The 22,497-nt window shown below is 43.3% G+C and overlaps 1 protein-coding gene across 8 annotated transcripts in view; it reads left to right on the plus strand.

The window, feature by feature from the left end:
• ptprsb (protein tyrosine phosphatase receptor type Sb) overlaps positions 1-22,497 on the plus strand; it is a 73,187-nt gene that overhangs the window by 28,559 nt on the left and 22,131 nt on the right. For 5 of the 8 annotated variants that reach the window (XM_086203420.1, XM_086203417.1, XM_086203415.1 and 2 more), the window contains 7 exons: positions 5,407-5,595; positions 12,404-12,514; positions 16,721-16,735; positions 17,903-18,172; positions 18,425-18,804; positions 20,274-20,475; positions 21,970-22,106. In XM_086203420.1, the coding sequence (XP_086059546.1) occupies positions 5,407-5,595; positions 12,404-12,514; positions 16,721-16,735; positions 17,903-18,172; positions 18,425-18,804; positions 20,274-20,475; positions 21,970-22,106 (1,304 nt within the window). The remainder of the gene's footprint in view (positions 1-5,406; positions 5,596-12,403; positions 12,515-16,720; positions 16,736-17,902; positions 18,173-18,424; positions 18,805-20,273; positions 20,476-21,969; positions 22,107-22,497) is intronic. The other 3 variants (XM_086203421.1, XM_086203418.1, XM_086203419.1) reach the window with 1 other exon arrangement.

Below are 22,497 nucleotides of genomic sequence, written 5' to 3' on the forward strand. Positions count from 1 at the left end.
GAGTGGAGAACTGGCTCTTTCATCAAAAATATGCCTCATCTTCACAGTTCCAATGTCCTCCTTTCTTCCTTTTCTTCCTCCCGTGGTCTATTCTCCATGCACATTTGTATGTTGTGTGGGATCATCACACGGTTTCATGTGTGTGTGTGTTTAGTCACCGGCTTCAGGATCGGTGATCAGGGCGGCGGGGACATGCTGGTCTTATTTTGCATTGTATGTTGATCTATTATCATAAAGGTCCATTAGCATTTAAAGTGGTCCCCTTCAGCTCTCCTGCAGTCTATAGGAGTCAAAGCATTACAGCCTGTGAGGACTGCTGCGAGCTGGCAGATTAAGCCTGAATCAGGCTCCCTGAGACCCGCTTTTATTCAGGCTTCTTTCATGCACATGGCCATTCCCTTTGAAATGAACTGAATAGGTAAACTGTTTCTTAATCAGGACAAATGATGACTACCTGTGGGGAAGCAAATGTTTCTGTCAGACCTGTGTGTGTGTGTGTGTGTGTGTGTGTGTGTGTGTGTGTGTGTGTGTGTGTGTGTGTGTGTGTTTGTTTGCGTGCATGAGAGGAAAACACAAAAAGACAGAAAGAGAAAAGCTGGATTTGTGTTTGTTTGTTTGTTTGTTTGTTTGTTTGTATCATACACATTACGTGTTTGACTTGTGAGTCTTTCTGTGCCAGTGTATGTGTGTGTGTGTGTGTGTGGGTGTGTACTTGTGTGTGTTTATGTGCGCAAGCCTGCATGTATGAATTGCTTGTTCGCCCAGATCTGGTTTGGCTACACTGCCTGGTTTTGGGCGCCAGGCCTGATTGCCCTTCTGCAAACACAAGCGGGCCAAAATGCACACGCTCAACCTTTTGATACGCACAAACACAAAGCTCCAGGGAACAATGCCGGCTCGGCCTTCGCCAATGTTCCCCGAAACACTGTTGACACACTCAGTATTTATAAACACACCACACATTTTTCCATAGGCCATCTTATCAATTTAACCAGGAGATGAAAAATAAGTTGTAGTTTTCCACAGCAGTGTTTGTGTTTGATAAATGATTCATTTGGTGAAAGTGTGATCAAGGCCATGCCCGCATTATCTATTTCAAGCAACCGCTGACTCATCCAGGAGCCTGGCAGAATACCTGTGGCTCCCGCCTCTGTCCTGTTCTCCTCAGTGAACTGTACTCCAGCATCTGTCTGTATGTCTATCCTCAGTATAAATACACACACACCCTGACCCCGCTGCAGTTCCGTGCTCTAATTAACAGCCAGAGAGTCCATGTAGCATCACCCAGTGGGGTGATAAAAAGACCATCTGAATCGTCTCAGGAGAGGGGTGAAGGATGGGGGGGCAGGGGGTGTACAAAGGGGAGCAGATGTAGTCATAGCATATTTGTCGCCTCGGGGGAGCTCGTCTCCTGACCTACCATATCGATCGCTCCGCTCTTCTGCCTCCTGTCTGTTCCTCCCTCTTTCGTCACTGGCCCTTGCACCCATTCAGGTAGAGCTTTATTGATCTGTTGGGGGATGGGGAAGTAGGAAATTTAGGGTGGTCCCCTCCCTGTGCTTAGCTAATGGGTTTCCTCGTAAGCTGATGTCACGCTATGAGACCTGATCGCCGTGGTATTCAGACTCCTCTGAGCTGTGATTCTAAGCTCCTCTCTGTGGCAGTTTTCCTCTTCTCTGAGCCACGCTGTCAGTGGCAGCAGCAGCGCGGTGACATTCCTATCTGATGGGGGCTTTCCAAAGCTGATGACTGAAGGAGGAAAAAAAAAGGGAGCAATTGATTCTATCTCCACTTAGCCCCTCTTTCTCATCGCAGTGCGTGGAAACAGATGGCGCACGTCTGTCATGTGTTAAATGTACCAGAGGAGGAGACACGCAGAGGAAAAACACACACTTTGACGTGTTTGAAGTTGGTGTTTGGCTTCAGTGACGCCTGACTTGCAAACTTTTATCAGCTTCTATTGTTGACAATCATAAGCATCCTGTGGACTTGATTTATTAGCCAAGCAAATGTTGGTAATTGCTTTGCTGCTGTAGGAAAGAGGAATATATAATTATAGTTGCAGGTATGGAGGAGGTGTCGGGGTGTATGTGTTAGAGAGACGGAGCGGTTAAAGGGTAAGGAGAGGAGGAAGCAGGAAGGCTGATGGATGCCTGATTACGTGTCTGGCCATCTGGACTGTTGTCATCGAGAGGCTTAATCGCATTCACTAGAGAAAGTGCTCCTGCGTTTGTGTCTACGCGAAGTAGAAAGCAACACACACCATCTCATGCGCGGACAAGTGCGTGCACGTCGCTGTACACTATTGCACAAATCTGATGCAAATCAGAACACAGCTATAGAAACAAATATGTACATGCACTGCTCCTCTGCACCTCGACATAATCAGACGTATCCAGAAGCCCGGTGACACATCCCAGATCGGCCGCTCTAATAGTTGGTACATTCAAACAATTACTGCTAACAAGTCCTTATTACCCCCAGTGCCCTGCCCCTCCTCTTGCGCCCAGCTTTAATTGCTGCTTCTGTTTCTGAGCAGGTCTCTGCATAGTTATTAGACAGGAATCATAACACACGCAGCCACGCCACAGGAAGTTTACCGCCGCTAAACACCTGCGTTTCCTTTGTTGTGCGCGCGACTCTGTTTATATGTGAGCGCTTGAGTCAGTTCATCCATACCTCTTGCTGATTGGGCGGTGTGTTTTCACACGTCTGTGTCAGAAACACACTAAACCTAACTGCGATCCTGCCCGCCTACTTTATCACTTAATGACTAGCCATCTGAAGGAGGAGAAACACACAGCTTTGAGGAGGAAGGATATAGTGGCTCTGCTGTCTTTGGTCGTATCTTCTCTTTTCAAGACCTGCAGATGTTAAAGGGAGGGAACAGTGGTTCTCACATAACCGCATGTGTGCTCAAACGCTGATGTTTCACCACAAAAAATGAAGGATTCATTGCATGGCTGGACCAACTGTTGACACAGATAGAGCAGTCATCAGTGTTTCGAATCAGTGACAATGAAGTGTGCCAAAAATTATGAGTAAACCCTCTCTGTGTGTCTTGTTTGCCTCACAGCTGTCGGGTTGGGTGGTCCATGGACCATTTGGTGGAAGATTTTGTAATAAGCCCTTCAGATGATGCATCTTGGGTGTATTCCCTGTTGTCCATGAACTCACATCTGTTAGCGCGAAATCCCTTGAAATTTTGTGCACGTATCCATGCTCGGTTAACTGATCATCACTTGGATTGAACGTCTGTAATATCTCAGTTTCTCTGTTAGACTTCTGGATAAAAATGCATGATCAATATAGGCAAGTTTATGCAAAGATCTGAAACCGCATAATTTAGTAGCCCTGAAACAAGACCCTGCTACTTCCTATAGCTCCGTCATGGCAGACTGATATTTCACGCAGGAAATCAATTCTTCCTCCCTGCTCCAAAACAGTACACAGGAAGCTGTGCTGTGCCTCTACTGGCAACTACTGTTTTAGAGCAAATTGATTTATATGCAACATGAGTCGGACGGTGCTGTTTGTTTTCCAAACCTAAACCAACAATGATGACTTCCTATTACATCCATACAGGGTTAGTAGGATATGCAACCGGCAAACAAACAACATGTATGCATGCGTGTAATATTTCAAAGACTAGTGTTGGATGGGTACTCAGTATTACCTGATATGTGAGCACAGGTTTTAGAATCTATCAGGAAGGAAATGTTAAGTGGCAGTGAGCAAAAGGTAGCATGCTGACTCAGCAGAAATCACGTCTGTTGCGGGCTCCCAGGTGGTGTGTCCGTCTATTACATTGCCCACCAACACAGGGGGCACTTGTTCAATTCCGTGTTTCCTCCAGCTTGCTTGGGCGTCTGTACAGACACAATTGGCCGAAGTAGGATAAATGCCCTAGTTGCAGCGCTAGTGCCTCCAGTGGTAAGTTATAGGGCCTCTTGAGGGCGTTATCATCCCCCGGTGAGTCTCCTTGCTGTCAGGAAAGATTTGATCGACTACTCCAAATGTGACAGAGGAAGTATGTGGTAATCTACTTTATTCTCCAGAGAAGCAGAGGGGATGGAGCAATGACCGGGACAGCTTGCAATGAGGGAAACATTAACAATGTACGAATGGGGGGGGGGGGGGGGGGGGGTAAAATCTAAACCAAAAACATATTTGTTAAACCTTAGAAACTAAGCCAGTTCTTTTAAACATCAGCATGTTAGCATCATTATTGTGACCCTGTTAGCATGCTGGGGATAACAGCTATCATCATCATCTGTAGCCTAGCCCAGGGGCTCCCAATCTTTTCCATACCATGGCCCCCAAAACAGCATTGGCTTCTGGCTGGGACCCCCTTTGCAAACCCACAACAAGGCTACAAAATATGTAAAGAAACGTCAGCTTTTTGAATGATTTTCTTTATTCGCTATTCAATAAATATTACATTTGTTTAGCATAAGAATATTATCAACAACATGTTTTCATCACTGTATTATATTTCCCCTGAATAATAAACTGTTGACGGACAAAAACAGAACAAACAAATCAAACCTCTTAGTTGTGTTCATGTTCACTATTCTATGATTATTACATTTGTTTAGCATAAGAATATTATTAACAAAATGTTTTCATCACTGGATACATTTTATAATAAAGATTTTTAAAATTTGATTCAATTTCTTTTCCTTTTTTTTCTTATCTTCACTCCAATTTTCTGAGGCCCCCCCCTTTAAAAACACTGGCCTACCCTAACATCATCTGTAGCCTAGCAGAGATGTTAACGTGTTTGGGGATAATTGGTGATGTACAACCAGGGAGGCAAAAAAAAAAAAACGAAGAAGAGATTTAACCAAAAAATGAGCCAAAACAGCTCATCATCCATCCATTTTCGACTGCTTATCCTGTTGTGGGTCACGGGGGGGCTGGGCAGGGGCTTTCGGGTGAGAGGCGGGGTTCACCCTGGACAGGTCAGCAGTCCATCACAGGACCAACACATAGAGACAGACAACCATTCACACTCACAGTCACACCTACAGTCAATTTAGAGTATCAATCAGCCTCGTCCTCTCTTGATGTCTTTGGACTGTGGGAGGAAGCTGGAGTACCAGAGAGAACCCACACAGGAACAGGGAGAACATGGAGACTCACACAGAAAGATCCTGTGATGGAGCCCAGGCTCGAACCCGGAACCTTCTTGCTGTGAGGCCACAGTGCTGACCACTGCACCACTATGCCGCCTCAGCTCATCATGTTAGCATAATTATTGTGACCTTGTTAGCATGCTAGCACCTAGCTATGGCCTAGTAAATGTGGTTGATGACAAGTTTACTATAAACAGGAAGATTTTTGACTGCTTGCTACGGCTTCTGAGTGCTTCTTTCTCAATATTCTTTCCCTTCATCCCTCCAGAGGACCTGTTGCCATTCGGCTTTCCCAGTATTGACATGGGACCCCAGCTGAAGGTGGTGGAGCGGACGCGGACGGCCACCATGCTGTGTGCTGCCAGCGGCATCCCTGACCCAGAGATCTCCTGGTTCAAAGACTTCCTGCCTGTTGACCCCAGTAGCAGCCAGGGTCGCATCAAACAGCTCCGATCAGGTCAGAGGAGGATTGTTTTGTCAGATTGTTCAATTTCAAAATGAGTAAACAAACAGTACATCTAAAGCTTAGCACTGCTATCAGGTAAAATCCCTGTTGCTCTAAATTTGGCGATTATCATGTTTTAATTATGATTGAGGGATTACATGCTCCTCTCTGAGTTTATCTGCATCCTTTGGGGATGTAAAACCTTTTCACAGCCAATTTCATAAAAGCATAATTGCCTCATCCTTAAGCCAAGGAAAAATGCTGTTTTGCTCAACATTTGGGACAAAAGATTATGAAAAGATGACACTTAAAGGTGCAACTAAATTTACAGTGTGGAATGAATCTAAAAGCACTGAACTACTCAGATCTCACTCTTATGACAAGATGGTTTTAATGGTCGGACACAATTTTAAAAAGTCCACTGGGTAGTAATTACTATATTACTCTCTTCAAAATGAGCTAAAATCTTTGACAGAGCTACAAAAAAAAAAAGATTTGGTGACAGCCATTCACTGTTTAAGTTGTCGTGTGCGTCGGCCCACATATCCTGAAAATGTGTGCAATGAGAGTGTTGTCTTGAAATCCAAATGTAGAAACACCTTTCAGAGACAGTTAGATATGAAATGAGGGAAGTTGTTTTTTTTTGTAGCTGGAGAGAAAGAGAGATAGATCAAGGGATGAATAGAGAAATCACATCTTGCACTTAAGACAGTTTATTCGGCTTTGTTTATGCTCCTTTATATAGATGATGAAACGTCTTCTGGAGTAAGTGGACGCGTATTTTCTCAGCTATTCTCACTCAGCTGTCCTCAGGGGTAATGGAAGTGATGGGGAGGTGAAACCATTTTGTTGTTGCTTCATCCATATTCTCTGCGCCGCTCCTTGCTGCCAGCTCTGGTATCTCCCTGCTGCTGTCACACAGTATCCCTCACCGATAACTGCTGCTGCCCTTTGTCAACCTGATGTCTGCGTCTCCATTTGCAGTCAGCCATTACATTATTTAAAAACAAATTCAAGATTCACATGTTCTCAAAACACGGAAATGTTCGAGGGCTGACCTTTAACCAAGGTATTTTAACCCCTTAAACCCCAGCCGTTGGCCGTTAGCTGTAGCTAGCCAGTTTGACAGCTGGAGTACGGTATACCTAGCTAGTAAGTTAAGGCTTGCTCGATCGTCTCCAGTGTTGGGGTTTTACTCAAAAAGCTGCATAAAATCTCTTGTTGCATAATTGGCAATTAGCAACACATCATTAACAGTTACATATTCCTGAATACGGGCGTGAATTCCTGTCCTTATAAGAAGGGCAGAGACAAGATTTTTCTTTAAAGGCTCAGTAACACTGATGATGCAGGTGCTTGCAGATGCAGCGACGTGCAAGAAATGAACTTCAGCCGTCAAAATTTACAGACCACTACACCCTTTCTGTCCCTCCATCGCCTGCTCCATCTCCAGCTGGGTCACGACAAGAGACGGGCTGGGGTTGCCGGGTAAACGTGTACATGCAAGGCGCGTTTGATTTTACTGATCTTTTAAGGCTCACCAGCCTTAATAGAACGGTAACTGATCTCCACGCGATTGTCGAATTTAGAACGGCAATGCATGACATTACGCTTCTAGATGTAATGTGAATACAGAAATGTGTTGGGTTGTACTTTGTTACAGCGAACTCTGGTCATCACCGACTCACATTTTTTTCAAAATAACTGACAATAAAAGGGTTTTAAAATAAATGAAGACAGATGAGAACATGGTAGACTAATAAATGTAGATCAGAGGTGCAGTGCTGTGTTGTGCTGCAGGGTAGAAATTATTGTGCACTTTGGTCAGAATAACTGAGCAGACAGTTTTTGTTTTGAGCGCTCGGGTGCTGATACTTTGTGCAATTTTAAAGCTAAAAAAAGAGTAAAACGTTTACAAGAGAATAAGTATTAGGTAATGCAACATATCACTATGAGAGAAAGAACAAGTGTGTTTTAAAAAAAAAGTGTTTTCTCAGTTCTTAACACTTCCAGACTTGTTTTTGGGAAGGGGATTAAAATACGGCATCACTCAGATGTTTTTGAAAGGCGTTGTGAGTCGAGGCAGAACTTCTCAGTGTGTTTGTTTGGGTGAGAGGTTTAACAAATGGTCAGTGGGGGCGTTTCTGCGCTGAGAGCAGCCCTGTTGAGCTCGCTGGTATCTAGTTATTTACTCGTCGTATACCCATAGTTTTATTGTTCTAGTGAATAATCTAGTTGTTTGGAGCCACAGAGTACCAAAGTCTTATTATTTTATTGCATCAATCTCCTCAAATGTATTTACACTGGTACACACAAATGCTGAATATTTATTTTCACAGCCCTAAAGTTTTATGTAACTCGACAAACTATCGTGATACATTTCGTTTGGTCTGCTCTACTTATTTGCTCCCTTGTTGGGTGTCACACAACGTGACACTGATTCACCGGTACAGTGTATTAGGCCGCATATCACATCAATGAAACAGTAGCAAGACAAATGGCTCAGTGAGATCCTCTGCAGGGTTTAATAGGATTTCAAATCACCAAAAGCATCTCAAAGCTGAACAACAAAATGTGCCGTATAATGAGCCAAACACTGCAGTGAAATGACTTGGAGGAAATCCATTACACTCGAGCTAGGTACAAGAGATGTGTTATGGATGAAACACTCCTTTAAGGTCTGTTTAATGGGGGCACCTTCCAAGCAATGCCTCTGATTTTGTGGACGGCTGCCAGCTCTCGTTGGAGCGCAGCCAGGGATCTGTTTTGGGCTGCAAACATTGTTTTCTCTTTCTTTTTTTTATTTCTTTTTTTGGGTCTTAGAAATACTTTTATGACGCTCGTGGGTCAAAAAGACAATATATATTGGGAATGACTGCGCTTTAATAAAAATGAGTCTGGACTATTTCAGTGCCTGTAAGCATCCACCGTCTCCATCAACCAAACTCCGGTCGTCGTAAAGAAAACATGCTAACATACAGCACGTATATGCAGCATCCGTTCCCGCGTGTAGAACATGTAGTCTAGAGTGGAATTTTTTCCTGACATCCTCTGACAACCGTCTACTTTTCCCACATCATGTGCTTCACCAGTTCAGATGTGCTGGAGGAGAACCATGACAAGCTATCCGTCAATGTGTGACATTTGAGAGAGTTTAGCCAGCAGCCTCCGTGGACCAGCTGGAACAGACGGTATGCAGCGTGGACCCCGAGGTTGATCGGCTAATGGAAGGACCTCCCTACGGAGCTATAGCACGATCAAAAGTTGCACTATGAGTGATGCCACCAAAGCAAAAGGGAAACATCAAAATCCTGTAACTTCTGTATTTAGACCAAAAAAGCCCAGTTTAGCCAACCGTATCGTCACTAATATGCTTTTTCTTTTCACATCACATGCCGTGTGGAACTGCGTTTTTGATGACCGCTCCTGATAGATTTTTGAACGTCACCACCTGATAAAAAAAGGATAAAAGAATAGATTTCAATTCAATAGGTAAAACCCAGCTGACGTGAAAAAATATATCACCAAGACAAATCCAAATTATTCTGCAGTGAAGTAGCAACTAGCGAGGAGAAATTTGGAATTTGGGAGTTATCGACAGATTCCTTGACAGTTTATCAAATTTGTGGAGGTTTAGAATGTTTATGCAGGAACAAAGATTAACCCTAACATGTTTGGTTTTTTTTTATTGTGCAAATATAAAGCCAACGGCTCCGGACGAGTAAAATACCCTTTTTGTACTTTAAAAGCTACTGTTAATAACTTGAAAATATACATAAATTTGGGATATCAGATCTTTTTGTGTGTGTGTTTAACCAAAAAAGGTCAATACAGCTGTAAATTAAAATCCTAAAACTGTACAAAAAAATAAAAAAAAATCATGTTGGGACCTATTGTCTCCTATTTGGACCGCGGGTGATGTGTTTGACCTGGACGTCCTGTCACAGGTGTCAGGTTAGCCGTATCAATTCTCCAGTGATCGGCTGAGTGTCCGTGGCCGATACACTCCACTGGTGATTAAGCAGCAGGTCTTTTTACTTCTCAGGCCACAGCTTCTCGATTCACTAACAAACTGCTCTCTTCCTAATTTCCCCTGTTTTTTCCCTACAGCGACGTTATTGGTGCCATCTGTTTTGGATGTGTTCACATTTTTATCTGCACATCTACTGAACACATCTTTCTCCATGTAGGTTAATGATATGTTTTTGCATGAAAGACCACTTCATCTGGCTGATGATGGTTAACCTTACCCGTCGCCTCGACTGTCAGACGTGCTGCTGTTTGCGGATCATCTCACCTCCACTCTGTTTTCCACGCCCGCCCGCTACCTTTTTATGGATATAACTTATCCTTGTTTTTCTCCGTTTCTCCATGTACTGCGGGGAAGGGAGAGACGGAGGGAAAGAAGAGGGCACATTTGCTTTCATCTAACTGCAGTAGACGGAAGCAAATGGATGACAGATTTAGCTTGAGCAGCCTCGGCTCAACAAACACTCATTCTCACAAAACACAAAGTTCTCCTCTTGTGTAATTTGGAGAATCACACACACAAGGACACACAAACTCTCAGTGTGTCTCTGTGGAGTCTCTTCGTGTTCATCTGCCTGGGTTTTGGAGATTTCATTTGTGAAAGCTGTTCTAGCCATTAGTATAGAGCACCGTGCATATGTGTATCCAGGGGAGAAAAGCACATTAACTCAAGTGTTGGATTTAATTTGCTTGACTATTTACAGTTTATGCTGGTTTGTTCCCGCCATCTCTACTGAACACATTTAAAAGGAAAAAAAAGCACAAGCAGCAACCATGGCAACCTAAACTTAACCAGCGATCATAAAACATCATTAACGATGATTTGTGTTGGAAGCAGCTCATTACAGCACAGCAAAGTGAGACGGGAGGCCAGAAGCAATAAGTTAAGGTAGCGTAGCCTTTAGCTTAGCTAGTAGCTCCTTAGCATAAGACACACACATTTTGAGGGGCCACCAAACTGCGGCGTCCATGTGATCCACTCAGGTGTCACAGACGTTACACAACAGCTCCCTGTAGTTAACACTTGTGGCAGCAGAGGCCACTGTTGCTACCAAAGCAATTTGTTGCTTTAAGCTTGCATGTATAAGCATTATACACACATTTAAGAAATGAACAATTTATGTCATTTATTTGGGAAGTTCAAAGGACACCTCAAGCGAGATATTTTATATTACAATAACTGTATTTTGCTACGTTCATCATCTGTGTTCACACTCGAGGACAAATACATTAAAACATGCTAAAGTCTGCTCAGCATTAGTGTTACACAGGGCTTTTAAATGAAGAGACTTGAAATAAAGCCTTTCTAAAATATTTGTTTTGTTACTTTAATACTTTAAGTTAGGATTTTATATACAAATCTTCTTGTAAAAAAATGACACAATTAACCAACAATGTAAGTCGATATGGAAACGTGTAAACAGAGGATGAAAATGTTTCGTTTAGTCGTTCCTTTAAAAAAATGTCTTTCATCTCTGGAGCTTCTGCCAGGCAGATAGATGAATGCAATACAGTAAAAAGTATATGAGTGTATGTGTATTTTATTTATTCATATTTCTAAGGGTAATATCAGCCCAGTATGAGCGGATATGGATGCTCTTGATAATGTAGTTCTGTGCTTCCTCATTGCTCAACACCAGTGATGAGGAAACACAAGTAAACATACAATATAGGGGCTTTTTGAATGAAAGAAAATTTCTTTTTCAAATTCACAATGTTTATATTTGTTTTTCCGAATTTACAGAATGTGAATATCATGTGAACTTGTTCTTATACCAGTAACACCAACACAGGTAAATACTGGTGGTAAAATCTTAGCTTATCAGATATTGTCATTGGTGTGTGTCTCTCCCACAAGGTGTGTGTTTGTGTGCGCGCACGTGCCTTTGTGTGCGCGCACGTGCCTGTGTGTGTGTGCATGCGTGTGTGTACATCTTCAGTTGTGGTTTTTGTTTTTGTTTTTTGTCTCTGTGCAATGCAGCAAAGTGTGATCCATGGTTTTGGTGCTTCCTCCTCAGGCTTCATGTCAAAGTCAGTTTCAAATGAGATGAATGTGACACAGCAGGCTGAAAGAGCAGGGAAAAAAGACTGCTGGTAATTCAAAAAGCTGTTAGCAGGGAAAAAAAACAGCAGTAAAAATAGCACTCTTTGAAACAAAAGAAACAAAAGAGAACCTGACAAATGCTGAATGTAATTATAGCATGTTTCGGGAGACACGGTGTATCGCGATGGGATGAAGGTAGGAGGATGAGAATGGAGGAAGTTAAAGAAGCCAACGAGTTAAAGAGCATCATCGGGTCGTTGCCGTGGGGTAAAGCTGTGTAGCTGCTGCCAGTTAACTGCTAAAATAGAAGCAGGCTTTCTTCAAGAGGCAGAGAGCTGAGGAAACACTCCCTCGTAACGGTAGACAACAAAAAGCCCTTTAACTGTCATCTGAGTTTACAAAAAGTCATTTTGAGGCTTGTTTTTTGACTTCCAAAACTTTTTGAATTAATTTCTGCATTTGAATGTGTTGCAGTTTCTGTTGACTTTTTTTTTTTTTTTAGGAGAAGGAAGGCATAAAATGTTTGGTTTTTTTTCCTCCTTTGGAATATGAGAACACGGTCCATTCCTCACGAAAGTAGCTACAAAGCTTGTTGGATGAGAGTGCAGAGGAAGAGAAGAGGACACCTCAGGGGTCAAAAAGTACAAGATCGACAGACAGACATCTGGGGATGAAAACGAGAGGAAGCAGCAGAAACATCCAAAACACTCAAACCAATCTTTTTCTTTCTTTCTGCTTCTCCTCCAGGAGCGTTGCAGATTGAGAACAGCGAGGAAACAGACCAAGGGAAGTACGAGTGCGTGGCCACCAATTCTCAAGGCGTGCGCTACTCCTCCCCTGCAAACCTTTACGTACGAGGTAGGAACACATCTACACACACGCGCGCGCGCACACACACACACAAACACACACAGAAAAACACACAGAAATCCTCACTGCTGTTGAGAAAGATCCATTATTGTGCTCTTAAACAATTATTACTAACCAAACCATTGTCTACAATATATGTTGACCTTGTTTTTCACAACCGCCCTTAACAAGTCTACCTTAAACCTCGGTGTGACTTCCTGTTATCAACCAAAAAAAATTCTAAAAGAAAATAAGAGCTGGAAGCACGCCTTGGTTTAAGTGCATGGCGACATCACTGATGTGTCTACTAAAATGGTTTCTGTACGAGAGGCAAAAATGTAGGACAGAATCAATGAGGATCAAATTTGGTCTGATAGGGTGACCCTTGTTAAACTGATTCGAGCCTCTGTGGGTCACATGGCTTCTAGACGAAAGACCACCACCAATGTCTAAGTTTCTATGTTAAGAAGGATAACGGAGAAGTGTGTGCCTGCGATGTGTGTGTGTACGATGAGTGCGTGCGTGCGTGAGGAGTGAGTGGCTTTGCGCTGGCCGTTTTTATTCTCTCTGTGTTTCCCCGTTCTCTCTCCTCCCCTCACGTCATTGTGTTCCGCATCAACCCCCTTCCATCCCTCAGAGCTTCGAGAAGGTTGGTGTGCTCTTTCTTTTCTTTTGTTACTCCTTTGTTTCAGAAAGCTTCACTTATTGAAACAGAGAGAAACAAAAAAAAAAAACCCTACAAGACACCGGACTGTATTTGAAGTGATTATTTTGAAAAATGTATCCGACATGAAGAGTTGATTTGTTGAAAGCTGCTACGTTTAAGTGGCCTGCCTACGCAGCCGAGTGCATTGACTGCATTGTGAGGCCTTGTGTGCAGAACCCTTGGTATTGCCTTCACTCCCCGATCAATGTCTTCTGCATGGTATGATCTTGTTGTCATGGAGACCTAAGAATTGGAAGATTTGAAAGAGCCGATGTTTGCATGGAAGGAGCGAGAGAGAGCAAGAGAAAGGAGCACCGCTTGCATGTTGACTGACACGAGAGCATGGCGCAGTGTGTGTTCACGCCTGTTGATGCGCTCCGATTGTGATATTATTAAACGTGCTGTCTCGTCATGTCTCTCAACTGGTTCCTTTCTTATCATCATGTGATGTGTTCCCCCGGCTCCTGTGACATCACATCTGCTGCGATGATGCACTCGTTGCATGCCCAGTCACGCTTGAGAAGCTACCATTCCCCTTATAACACCTACGTGATGTGCTGGGTTGGAGGTGCAACATCACACAACAAACTCAAAGAATAATCACATCACTGTGGATGGAAAGTGCATTCAGTAAAATACCATACAAACTTACTTGTACTTTCTTCTGATGTAAGAATTTGTACTTCTTCTTCTTCTGTGATTGCTGCCAACTCGTTAGTAACATCTACCACTACTGAGAGAGGCACGCTTGACTGTTTCCATGTTTGTCAGTAGGATTACACCAAAACTATGAGGCCCATTGTCACCAAACTTAATGAAATGTTGTAGTCTGGACCTGGGAAGAACCTGTCGTAGGATTCATTAGTCATAGCGCCACCTGGTGGCAACAGGAAAAGACATCCATCTGTTTTCAGTCGCTTATTCTAGAGGGGGGGGGGAGTATGCCATAGAACAGGAAGCTGTTGTAACACTAACGATAGTGCATGCATTGAACCGGGTTTATATTTGTGTGTCAAACGGCGTCAATCTGACTCACCCACATACCCTGAAGCCTCCCTGGAGATGTAACGACGTGTTGCTTCGTAACATAACCTTTTTCTCCCGTCTGTCCACTTCCTCCTCCTGTGGGGTTCAATATTTGGAGAATGCAAAGGCCAGAAGAATCATCTTGCGCTGACTTTTTTTTATTTCCACCGGCTTTCCATATCAGAGCAACCACGCTGGCTCCCGAGATGCTTGCAAGCCTTCCCAGTAAGGTGATTTTGGAGGAGTTTTCAGCAGGAAATAAATGCTTTGTGGAGCCCTGCAGTTCTCATCGTTCTCAGTTTTACTTTGCTAGTTGCACTTCATAGTCCAGCAACGACCTGAGTTTTTTGGTTTCCACGGTCAAACTTCTCCGTCACCACAGGAAGCTTTTCTTCAGAAAAAAAGCTCTAAAACTAAAAGCACTGCGCCAGCACCACGGGTGATAAAAGTGGAGCATTCAACAGCTTCAGAGCCACAGTTTTCCCTCAAGAGCTTGTAGAGATCACGAGTGAAAAGGCAGAGTAAATACTGGCAACACAGCATGTCTAAATAAAACAGGTGTGACATCAAAGCTGATGTGGTATTAGTGACGTGATCACGCCTTGTTTCTGCCCCCAAGTGGCCAAAATCTCTTTTTTTTCAGGATTTTCCCTTTTTTTTTTGCTCTCTTAAGATTTACATAAATTTTTTACACATATCTATATGATGACGTTATTGTCTCTGGAGCGTTATCTCCAGCAAACACTCAGATACGCTTCTATTGTCTGACATTTGAATCCTATCCATTCAAGCTGAGCATGGTGGGGATATTAATGATTCCCTCTTATTACAGTGCTAATGGAAGCCGTGTCCTTGAGACGGACGGGGTGGGCGCAGTGCAAATGTCAGCTCAGCCACTGTCCTGAACGGGAATGTGGACGTGCGGCCGTAATCCTTCTGGCTTTGCAAAGGTCTTCTCAGCCAGTCGCCTACAGACTCCCTGCTGAGCGCGGGACTAATGATAGCCCCGCTAATAAAGATTGAACCTCTTGGCTCGGTCCAACTGTATAGAAAATGGAGGTGAATCATGAGACCCGGCTTGATTAACTTTAAGCTGGCGGCTCCGGGAGCGTGTGAAGGATTATCCCTTGTTTTAAGCAGCTACTTCTCCACAGTCATCATGAAGTGTATTTTTTTTATAAACACCTCTGCTGCTGACGACGCCGATGATGCTGATGATGATGATGATGCTGCTGCTGATGATGATGATGATTATCTTCCTCTCCATTGTGTTGTTGCTCATGCTATTAAACTAACACATGCTCTTGAATAAATGTCCCTTGACTACATCTGTATCTGTGTTAATAGAATGAAAGCATTGCATCTGCTGTGTGTTGCATGCATGGATGGAGCCTGTGCGTGCGTGTGCGTGCGTGCGTGCGTGCGTGTGTGTGTGCGTGTGTGTGTGTATGTGTGTGTGTATGTGTGCCTCCAGCATGCTCAGATGAGGGGATGCCTGCCTAATCATGTCTGTTTCTAACAGATCTACCTGTTTTTTGTCTCTTTGTCTCTTTCTTGTCTTCTCTATCCAATTCTGGGCATCATCTGGCTTTTTTTTTTTTTTGGTTCCTACAAGTATTCCAAAAACTTCTCTGCACTTTATCTGTCATTCATGAATGAAACACTGGCATCACGGCAACAATTTTATTTAATTTTTTTTTTAATTTGTTAAAAACAAAAAATGTTAACTTGTATCCGATTGTCTCTAGATTATTGGAGTAGAGGGGATGAGACCCGGCAAGATTCGGAGTAATGATGTTGCTCTTGAGGAGTGGAGGTTACGCAGCAAATTTATCATTTATTTATCTGTATTTTATTCAGTGTTTATATATATATATACGTATATATATATATATATGTATATATATATATATATATGTATATGTATATATATGTATATATATGTATAATTAGAAGTCAGCTAAGGATTTATTTTCTTTGAATCCTCCCTTTGTTTTGCTACTTTTTCCTATTTAAATCTTCTCTGTGTTGCTTTAAAGTCATGTTTTATGAGCTTCCCAGTGCTTGAGTTTTTAGACAATGTTTCTGCTCTCTCCGCCTTCCCTTTCATTCTCTCCTCTTCATCCAAAGATGTTTGTCCATTGCTGTCTCTGTTTCCTGTGTTGTGACCCTGGGGTATCCTCTTCTTCCCTTCAAAATGCTCTCAACAAAGCTTTAGTTCTTTTTATTTTTATTTTGACTTCTGAAGCACCTGCTTTCTGAATGGGCCTGACTCTGGTATAGCCGTGTTTTAAATAGATCCATGTGTTTTCTTCTTCCTCGCTCCTCTTTTCTTCCCCCTTTTCCCTCCTTCCCCCCGAAAAAACCCTCTTCTAACCCTCTCTTTATCTCCACTCCTTCCCCCCTGTCTTTTTTATTCCCTTCCTCTCCCTCCCTCTTTTTTCTCTTCTTCTTCTGCATTCTGTCCGCACCCTGATGTGTAGGAGCGACAGACACATGTACATAAGTTTGTTAACTTATAAACATGCACATACTACCTCACATATCTGCCCGCACTCGTTCTCTCCCGTTCTGCCTCTTTCATGCTGTCTTGGTGTTCTTTACTTAAATGTGTCCGATGATCACTGTAATTGCCACGACACCTTTTTTATAGAACCCTCTACCCTCTTCTCCTGTCCGCATTTTCCAATTCATTTGACGACACGCTGTATCAGTTATGAATCCTATGTATTGTACAGTATTGTTGTACAATGTGGCTGTCCTTTGCTACATTGCCTGTCATTGTCTTGAAGAGAAGCAGAGCTGCATTTCTCTCTCTCTCTCTCTCTCTAACTCTCTCTCTCTCTCTAACTCTGTCTCTCATTCTCTCTCTCTCTCCGTCTATCCCTCCGTCTCCCTCTCTATCTTTCTGGCGCCTCGCTTCTCTCTTGTCTCCCTCTCAGTTCTCCGTTCTCTTCTTTGTGTTCCTCCACCATTTTATCTCTCTTGAGTCGCCCAGGCATGCAAGTGACCTATGAGTTCAGTCTCTCGATGCATCTCGCTCTAATCTACAGTCACCCGACAGATGCAGTATGGCTTGTTTTCTTTTGCTCATGGGGACCTAAACGGCATTGATAGAACAGCTATTAATGCACTAGAATGAGCCCAAAGTTCAGTTGCTTTCGTGTGAAAATTTAATCACTATGAATTTGTCATCAGAAAATCTTAGTTAACTGTTAAAAATGGCATTTGTGTTAAGAGAAACTGACTATAGGTGTCATGTCCTGGTTAAAATGGTACTCAAGAGTTTGTCACTATATTATTTTGAGTAGGCAGCTCACTCTGATTGGTTGAGCTCAGCACAAGATTTGTGTCTTTCTGTTGGAACCATACCATAAAGTAATTGGGAGTAAACTTGAAATATCCCTTTGTAATTTTCTGTAAAAACCCTGAAGTTCATTCTCCCCCTTCCTGTTACCTCTCCTCTTTTCTTTCTTGCTCTCTTTCTCTCTCTTGATCTCTCTTGCTCTCTGCCTCTCTCTTTCTCTCTGATTCTGTCTCCCTCACCCCCACCCTCCCCGACCTTCTTTCTCTCCACCTTTCTTCTCCTCGCTTCCCTACTTCCCCTCGACCCCCTCCCTTCCCCTCCCCTATCCTTTCCACCCCCAACTCTCCTCCTTCACCAGTGCGCCGCGTCCCTCCTCGTTTCTCCATCCTCCCCTCCAACCATGAGATCATGCCTGGAGGAAGCGTCAACATCACCTGTGTTGCTGTTGGTTCGCCCATGCCCTACGTCAAGTGGATGCTGGGTAGCGAGGATCTGACACCCGAGGATGAAATGCCGATTGGCCGGAACGTGCTGGAGCTCAACGGTGTCCGGGAGTCAGCCAACTACACCTGTGTGGCCATGAGTAGCCTGGGTATCATCGAGGCCACTGCTCAGGTCTTAGTCAAGAGTAAGAGACTCACATAATCATTTTAACCTGTAAACTTTAAGGCTCGAGGCTGATTAAAAAAAAAAATCGACATAATGATGATGATCCAGGAAACCCTGATCACTATCAGTTTATTACAGGTGCATGTCAGTGTGGGGGAACTTTTCGTATAGCAAATGTAGGGAAATGTGGACATGTAATGGAAGGTAGTGTAATACTATGATCTAAACATATGGGCAGAAACCAATAATCATCACTTCTTTTAATTCCAAGCTTTGCCGAAGCCCCCCGGCACACCCATCGTCACAGAGACCACAGCCACCAGTGTGACCATCACTTGGGACTCTGGTAACCCCGACCCCGTCTCCTACTACATCATCCAGTACCGAGCCAAAGGCCCCGACAGCAAGTATGAGACAGTGGACAGCATCACCACCACCCGCTACAGCATCGGGGGGCTGTACCCCAACACAGAGTACGAAATCAGAGTGTCAGCCTTCAACAGCATCGGCCAGGGCCCGCCCTCCACGCGTGTGGAGGCTCGGACAGGAGAGCAGGCCCCAGCCAGCCCGCCACGGAATGTCCAGGCCCACATTATTTCTCAGAACACAGTGATGGTCCGCTGGGAGGAACCGGAGGAACCCAATGGGCAGGTGGGATGAGTAGAAATATGTAATCAACCCGTTCAGTCTTTTCTTGATGCGAGTGATGCTTCAAGTTATATCTTAAAAGCGACCTATTGGGCTTTTTTTTGTTCAATTTTCTGTCACATTTTCGTCACCGTGTGAGATTTTCTTACAGATAATGAAGAAAAAGTATCTAAAGTCATTCCTTCTGTGTCTTTTTCTACCTTCACAATGAGAAAACAGTCTACTTCAGAAACATCTGGCCTGCGAATTATAGGAACGCTGCCCCTCTGCAGGCTTCTGAATGTCAGCCAATCAGAAGAGAGTTATTTATTAGGGGGGATGGGCTTAAAGAGACAGGGGGCACAACGACGATGACGAGATCATTTAAAATAAAGAGTATGTTGGTGTCATAAAAAGCTACTGATGTGGAGATATTAAAGAAACGGGTCCTCTTCAAAAGATTCTACATAAATTCTTTATTTTCCAAATGTTTTATTTCATGTGTATCTTCCTGCTTATTTTTCATATGTTTTCATGTTTCCTCTGCAGCACAGCGAGCTTCTCTTTGGGGACAAATGAAGGGAATGACTGACTGAACTGACATTTCACTACTAATGTAAACATTCCTTAACATGTGAAACGATAGAGGAGGTTGTTGACCGCCATAACAGAGAAAGGATATGCCCCACATTGGAAATTACATTTACTTTCATTGCGGACTAACAAGGTTCTTAATTTGCACAAAGACCCTCAGGACTTTAAAACATTAAAGCCTTAATAAATTTCACCACTGGGAGGGTTTTTGTTTTTTTTTTTTTCTTCCAGCATGCAGGTTCATGTCCTTTGCAGGGATTGTGTCTTGCTCCTGTAAATCCCTCAGTACATTCCCCTCTCTAAAGAAAGAAAAGGTAATTGGACTTTCTGCTCTAAGTTAAGAACACTCCCTCTGGAGGCCTATTTCTTTCCTTGCCAACCTGCCTGTCCAGTATGTTCATAAAAGTGCAAGACTGAATTGAGCGCACACGGGGATTACTGATATTAAAGAGGGATAACAGGATAGGTGATGGAGGTTGTGTGTGAGGGCAATGGCAGCAGGATTGCGCATGCACTGAATGAAGCTATATACATCTGAGGGGACACACACACACACACAACTCATAGTGGTGTTGTCAGCCTTAAAGTGAGGGCAGTGTTTGTTTATAAGGGTCAAATGCATAACAGCCCTAAAGACGTGAGGGCATCACCTGACCTCTAAACAGTGAACTAACAAATCCACGGGACCATCTGGATCAGAGCAAGACAATAACTCACAGATGATGACCTTGGCAGTGATAAATTCTGGTTGCTTGTGTGCTGAATGAAGGTGTTATAGATTACCGTGCATGCGGGACCGTGAGATTAAGTATCACACCACTTATCACAGCCCAGTCCAAGATGACCTTAAAAACTGAAGCGGACGTTCAATCTATCAATCTGTCTGCCCCCACATGCAGGTGAAGGGCTATCGCGTGTACTACACCATGGACCCGTCCCGTCCCATGAATGAGTGGCAGATCCATAACGTCCAGGACAGCGTGATCACCACCATACAAAACCTGGTGACCTCGGAGACGTACACCATCCAGGTCCTAGCCTTTACTTCTGTAGGGGACGGACCCTTCTCTGACCCCGTTCATGTCAAAGTCATGCCAGGAGGTCAGTGCTGAACGCGACTGTGAACGTGTCAAAGTTAAAGAATATATCAGCTTTATCCATGTGGGGAGGTTGTTTTACATAAATAAGCAGTAATATGTGTGTCTATGCATGTATAGAAGCTGCTTAGTAGCTTATTCAGATGACGTATGTAAAGTTGGTGCAGAAATCCACTGTGAGATACGAAGCTTGACCTGTCAAAACATACGAATTCTCCAAAAAAAAGAGAGTAAATTCTACCTGCTGGGACGGAACTTTAAAGACTTGTAAAAAGGACAGAGGGATTAATAATCAAAATGTTCTCGGTACCTTGGTATTACTCATGTCCCCTTGACATCCTGTTGTGAAGCTGCAGGTTTTATACGATGGAAGTTGTAAAGAGATTAGTACCCCCCCCCCCAAAAAAAAACGGCAAAGGGATATTACTGGTTTGATTTTCCGAGCTAATGTTGCACCAAAAATCCAGGAGCTCAAAGACGTAATAATACACCACCATTCAGATCAAACAATTGCTGAAAAGATCATTTTTCATTCATCCAGTGGCTCTACAAAAGTAGCTAACTTTGAAATTAGCACCAGTCACAGTTAATGTTTGGGGGAAAAAAATTTCCTTGGATAAACAATTTCTAGGTGATCTGAACCACCTGCTTCTAGTATTTCAAACTCCAAATCAAAAGTTGGCAGCATTTTGAAGCGCCGACACTGTTTTATAAAACAAGGAAATGCTGAGTGATTGAGCTGAGGGTGAAACTCTTGATACTTCACCCAAAAATGTATTTTGCCTTTCAAGTATTCACAAATTAGTGTTGAGCTCTTTTTACTGCATTAATTCTTCTAGTTAGTTAAGTACTGCAAGTTCAGCTGTTATGAGTCTTAAGTGCAGTGCAGCCATGACTCCTTTGTACTACAGTGAATCACTCCTCACCTCTTGAGGAACAAAGTTCTATTCATACGTCGTTTACACATAGTTGTGTGTACGTATGTGAATCAACCACAAGTCTGTTCATTCAATGAAAACCGATGTTGTTTCCGAAACTCTGTTTAGCTCTTCCTCCTGTTGTTGTTTTGGGTTTTTTTGTCCGTTATATTGTTTGGAATACGTTGAGAAAAGTGAACTTTTGCAGTTTGGAGTGACTGTATGAAAAGTGTGCCCACAAAAGAAACAGTGTGCTAGCAAAAGCTAAGAGGCTAGCATGCATTATGGGTCCTGCTGCTGCTGTCTGTGCTTTGCCTCATGTCCACGACCAGAGCTCACTTGTTGATACTGATAGAAATCCTCCTCTAGATCTGGAAAGAAAACCTTATTAAGAATCATTATCAGGCAGTTCTAAGGTATGCTGATAACAATGTGTCCATTTTTAATCACATGTAGTAAGGAGCTGACTAATAAATTCAGTTTGTATTTTTGAAATGCACATTCCAGCACATGCTCCTATTTTGAGATGTAAATAAGATGGATAGGTCCTGACTGGTTCTATGGTATCTTGTCTCGTTCAGTTCCAGGGCAGCCGGTGAAGTTTAAAGTCGGTAAGGTGACCGACACCAGTATTGAACTGACCTGGGAGCGTGCTTACACCAAGGAGGGCATTGTCAACTACGAGCTCCTCTACAAACCTGTCAAGTTCGGCAGTTTGGTAAGACGTCTTATGAATTCACTCCGCTCACGTGCAGTGAGGGGTAGTTCTCACTACCTGCTACACTCACTGTATCTGTGTTGCATGTGGCTGAAGATTTTTCCAAATACTACAACTTGATCCTTTTAACACAGAATCACGGACATGCACTGATTCGATTGATCTATTTTACCAAGTTGCGCTCTGCTACAATTCATTTTTTACACAGGGAGCTTCCTCCTGCAGGGACCTGTAGTCGGCCCTGTAGTCGTCTCCCCTGGTCAGTGAAGCAGCTTCACTTGATTATAATGGAAATTCTTCACGACATCAACTGTGTCACCCTGCGTACGTGCCCGTTGTGTTTCTTTTATGAATCTCTCTGCTGAGTGGATTTCTTAGCAGACGTAGGGAT

This window comes from Aulostomus chinensis, chromosome 5, assembly GCF_037954235.1.
Source record: "Aulostomus chinensis isolate RoL2024-O1b breed Wild chromosome 5, RoL_Achi_v1.0, whole genome shotgun sequence".
NCBI classification, from domain to species: domain Eukaryota; kingdom Metazoa; phylum Chordata; class Actinopteri; order Syngnathiformes; family Aulostomidae; genus Aulostomus; species Aulostomus chinensis.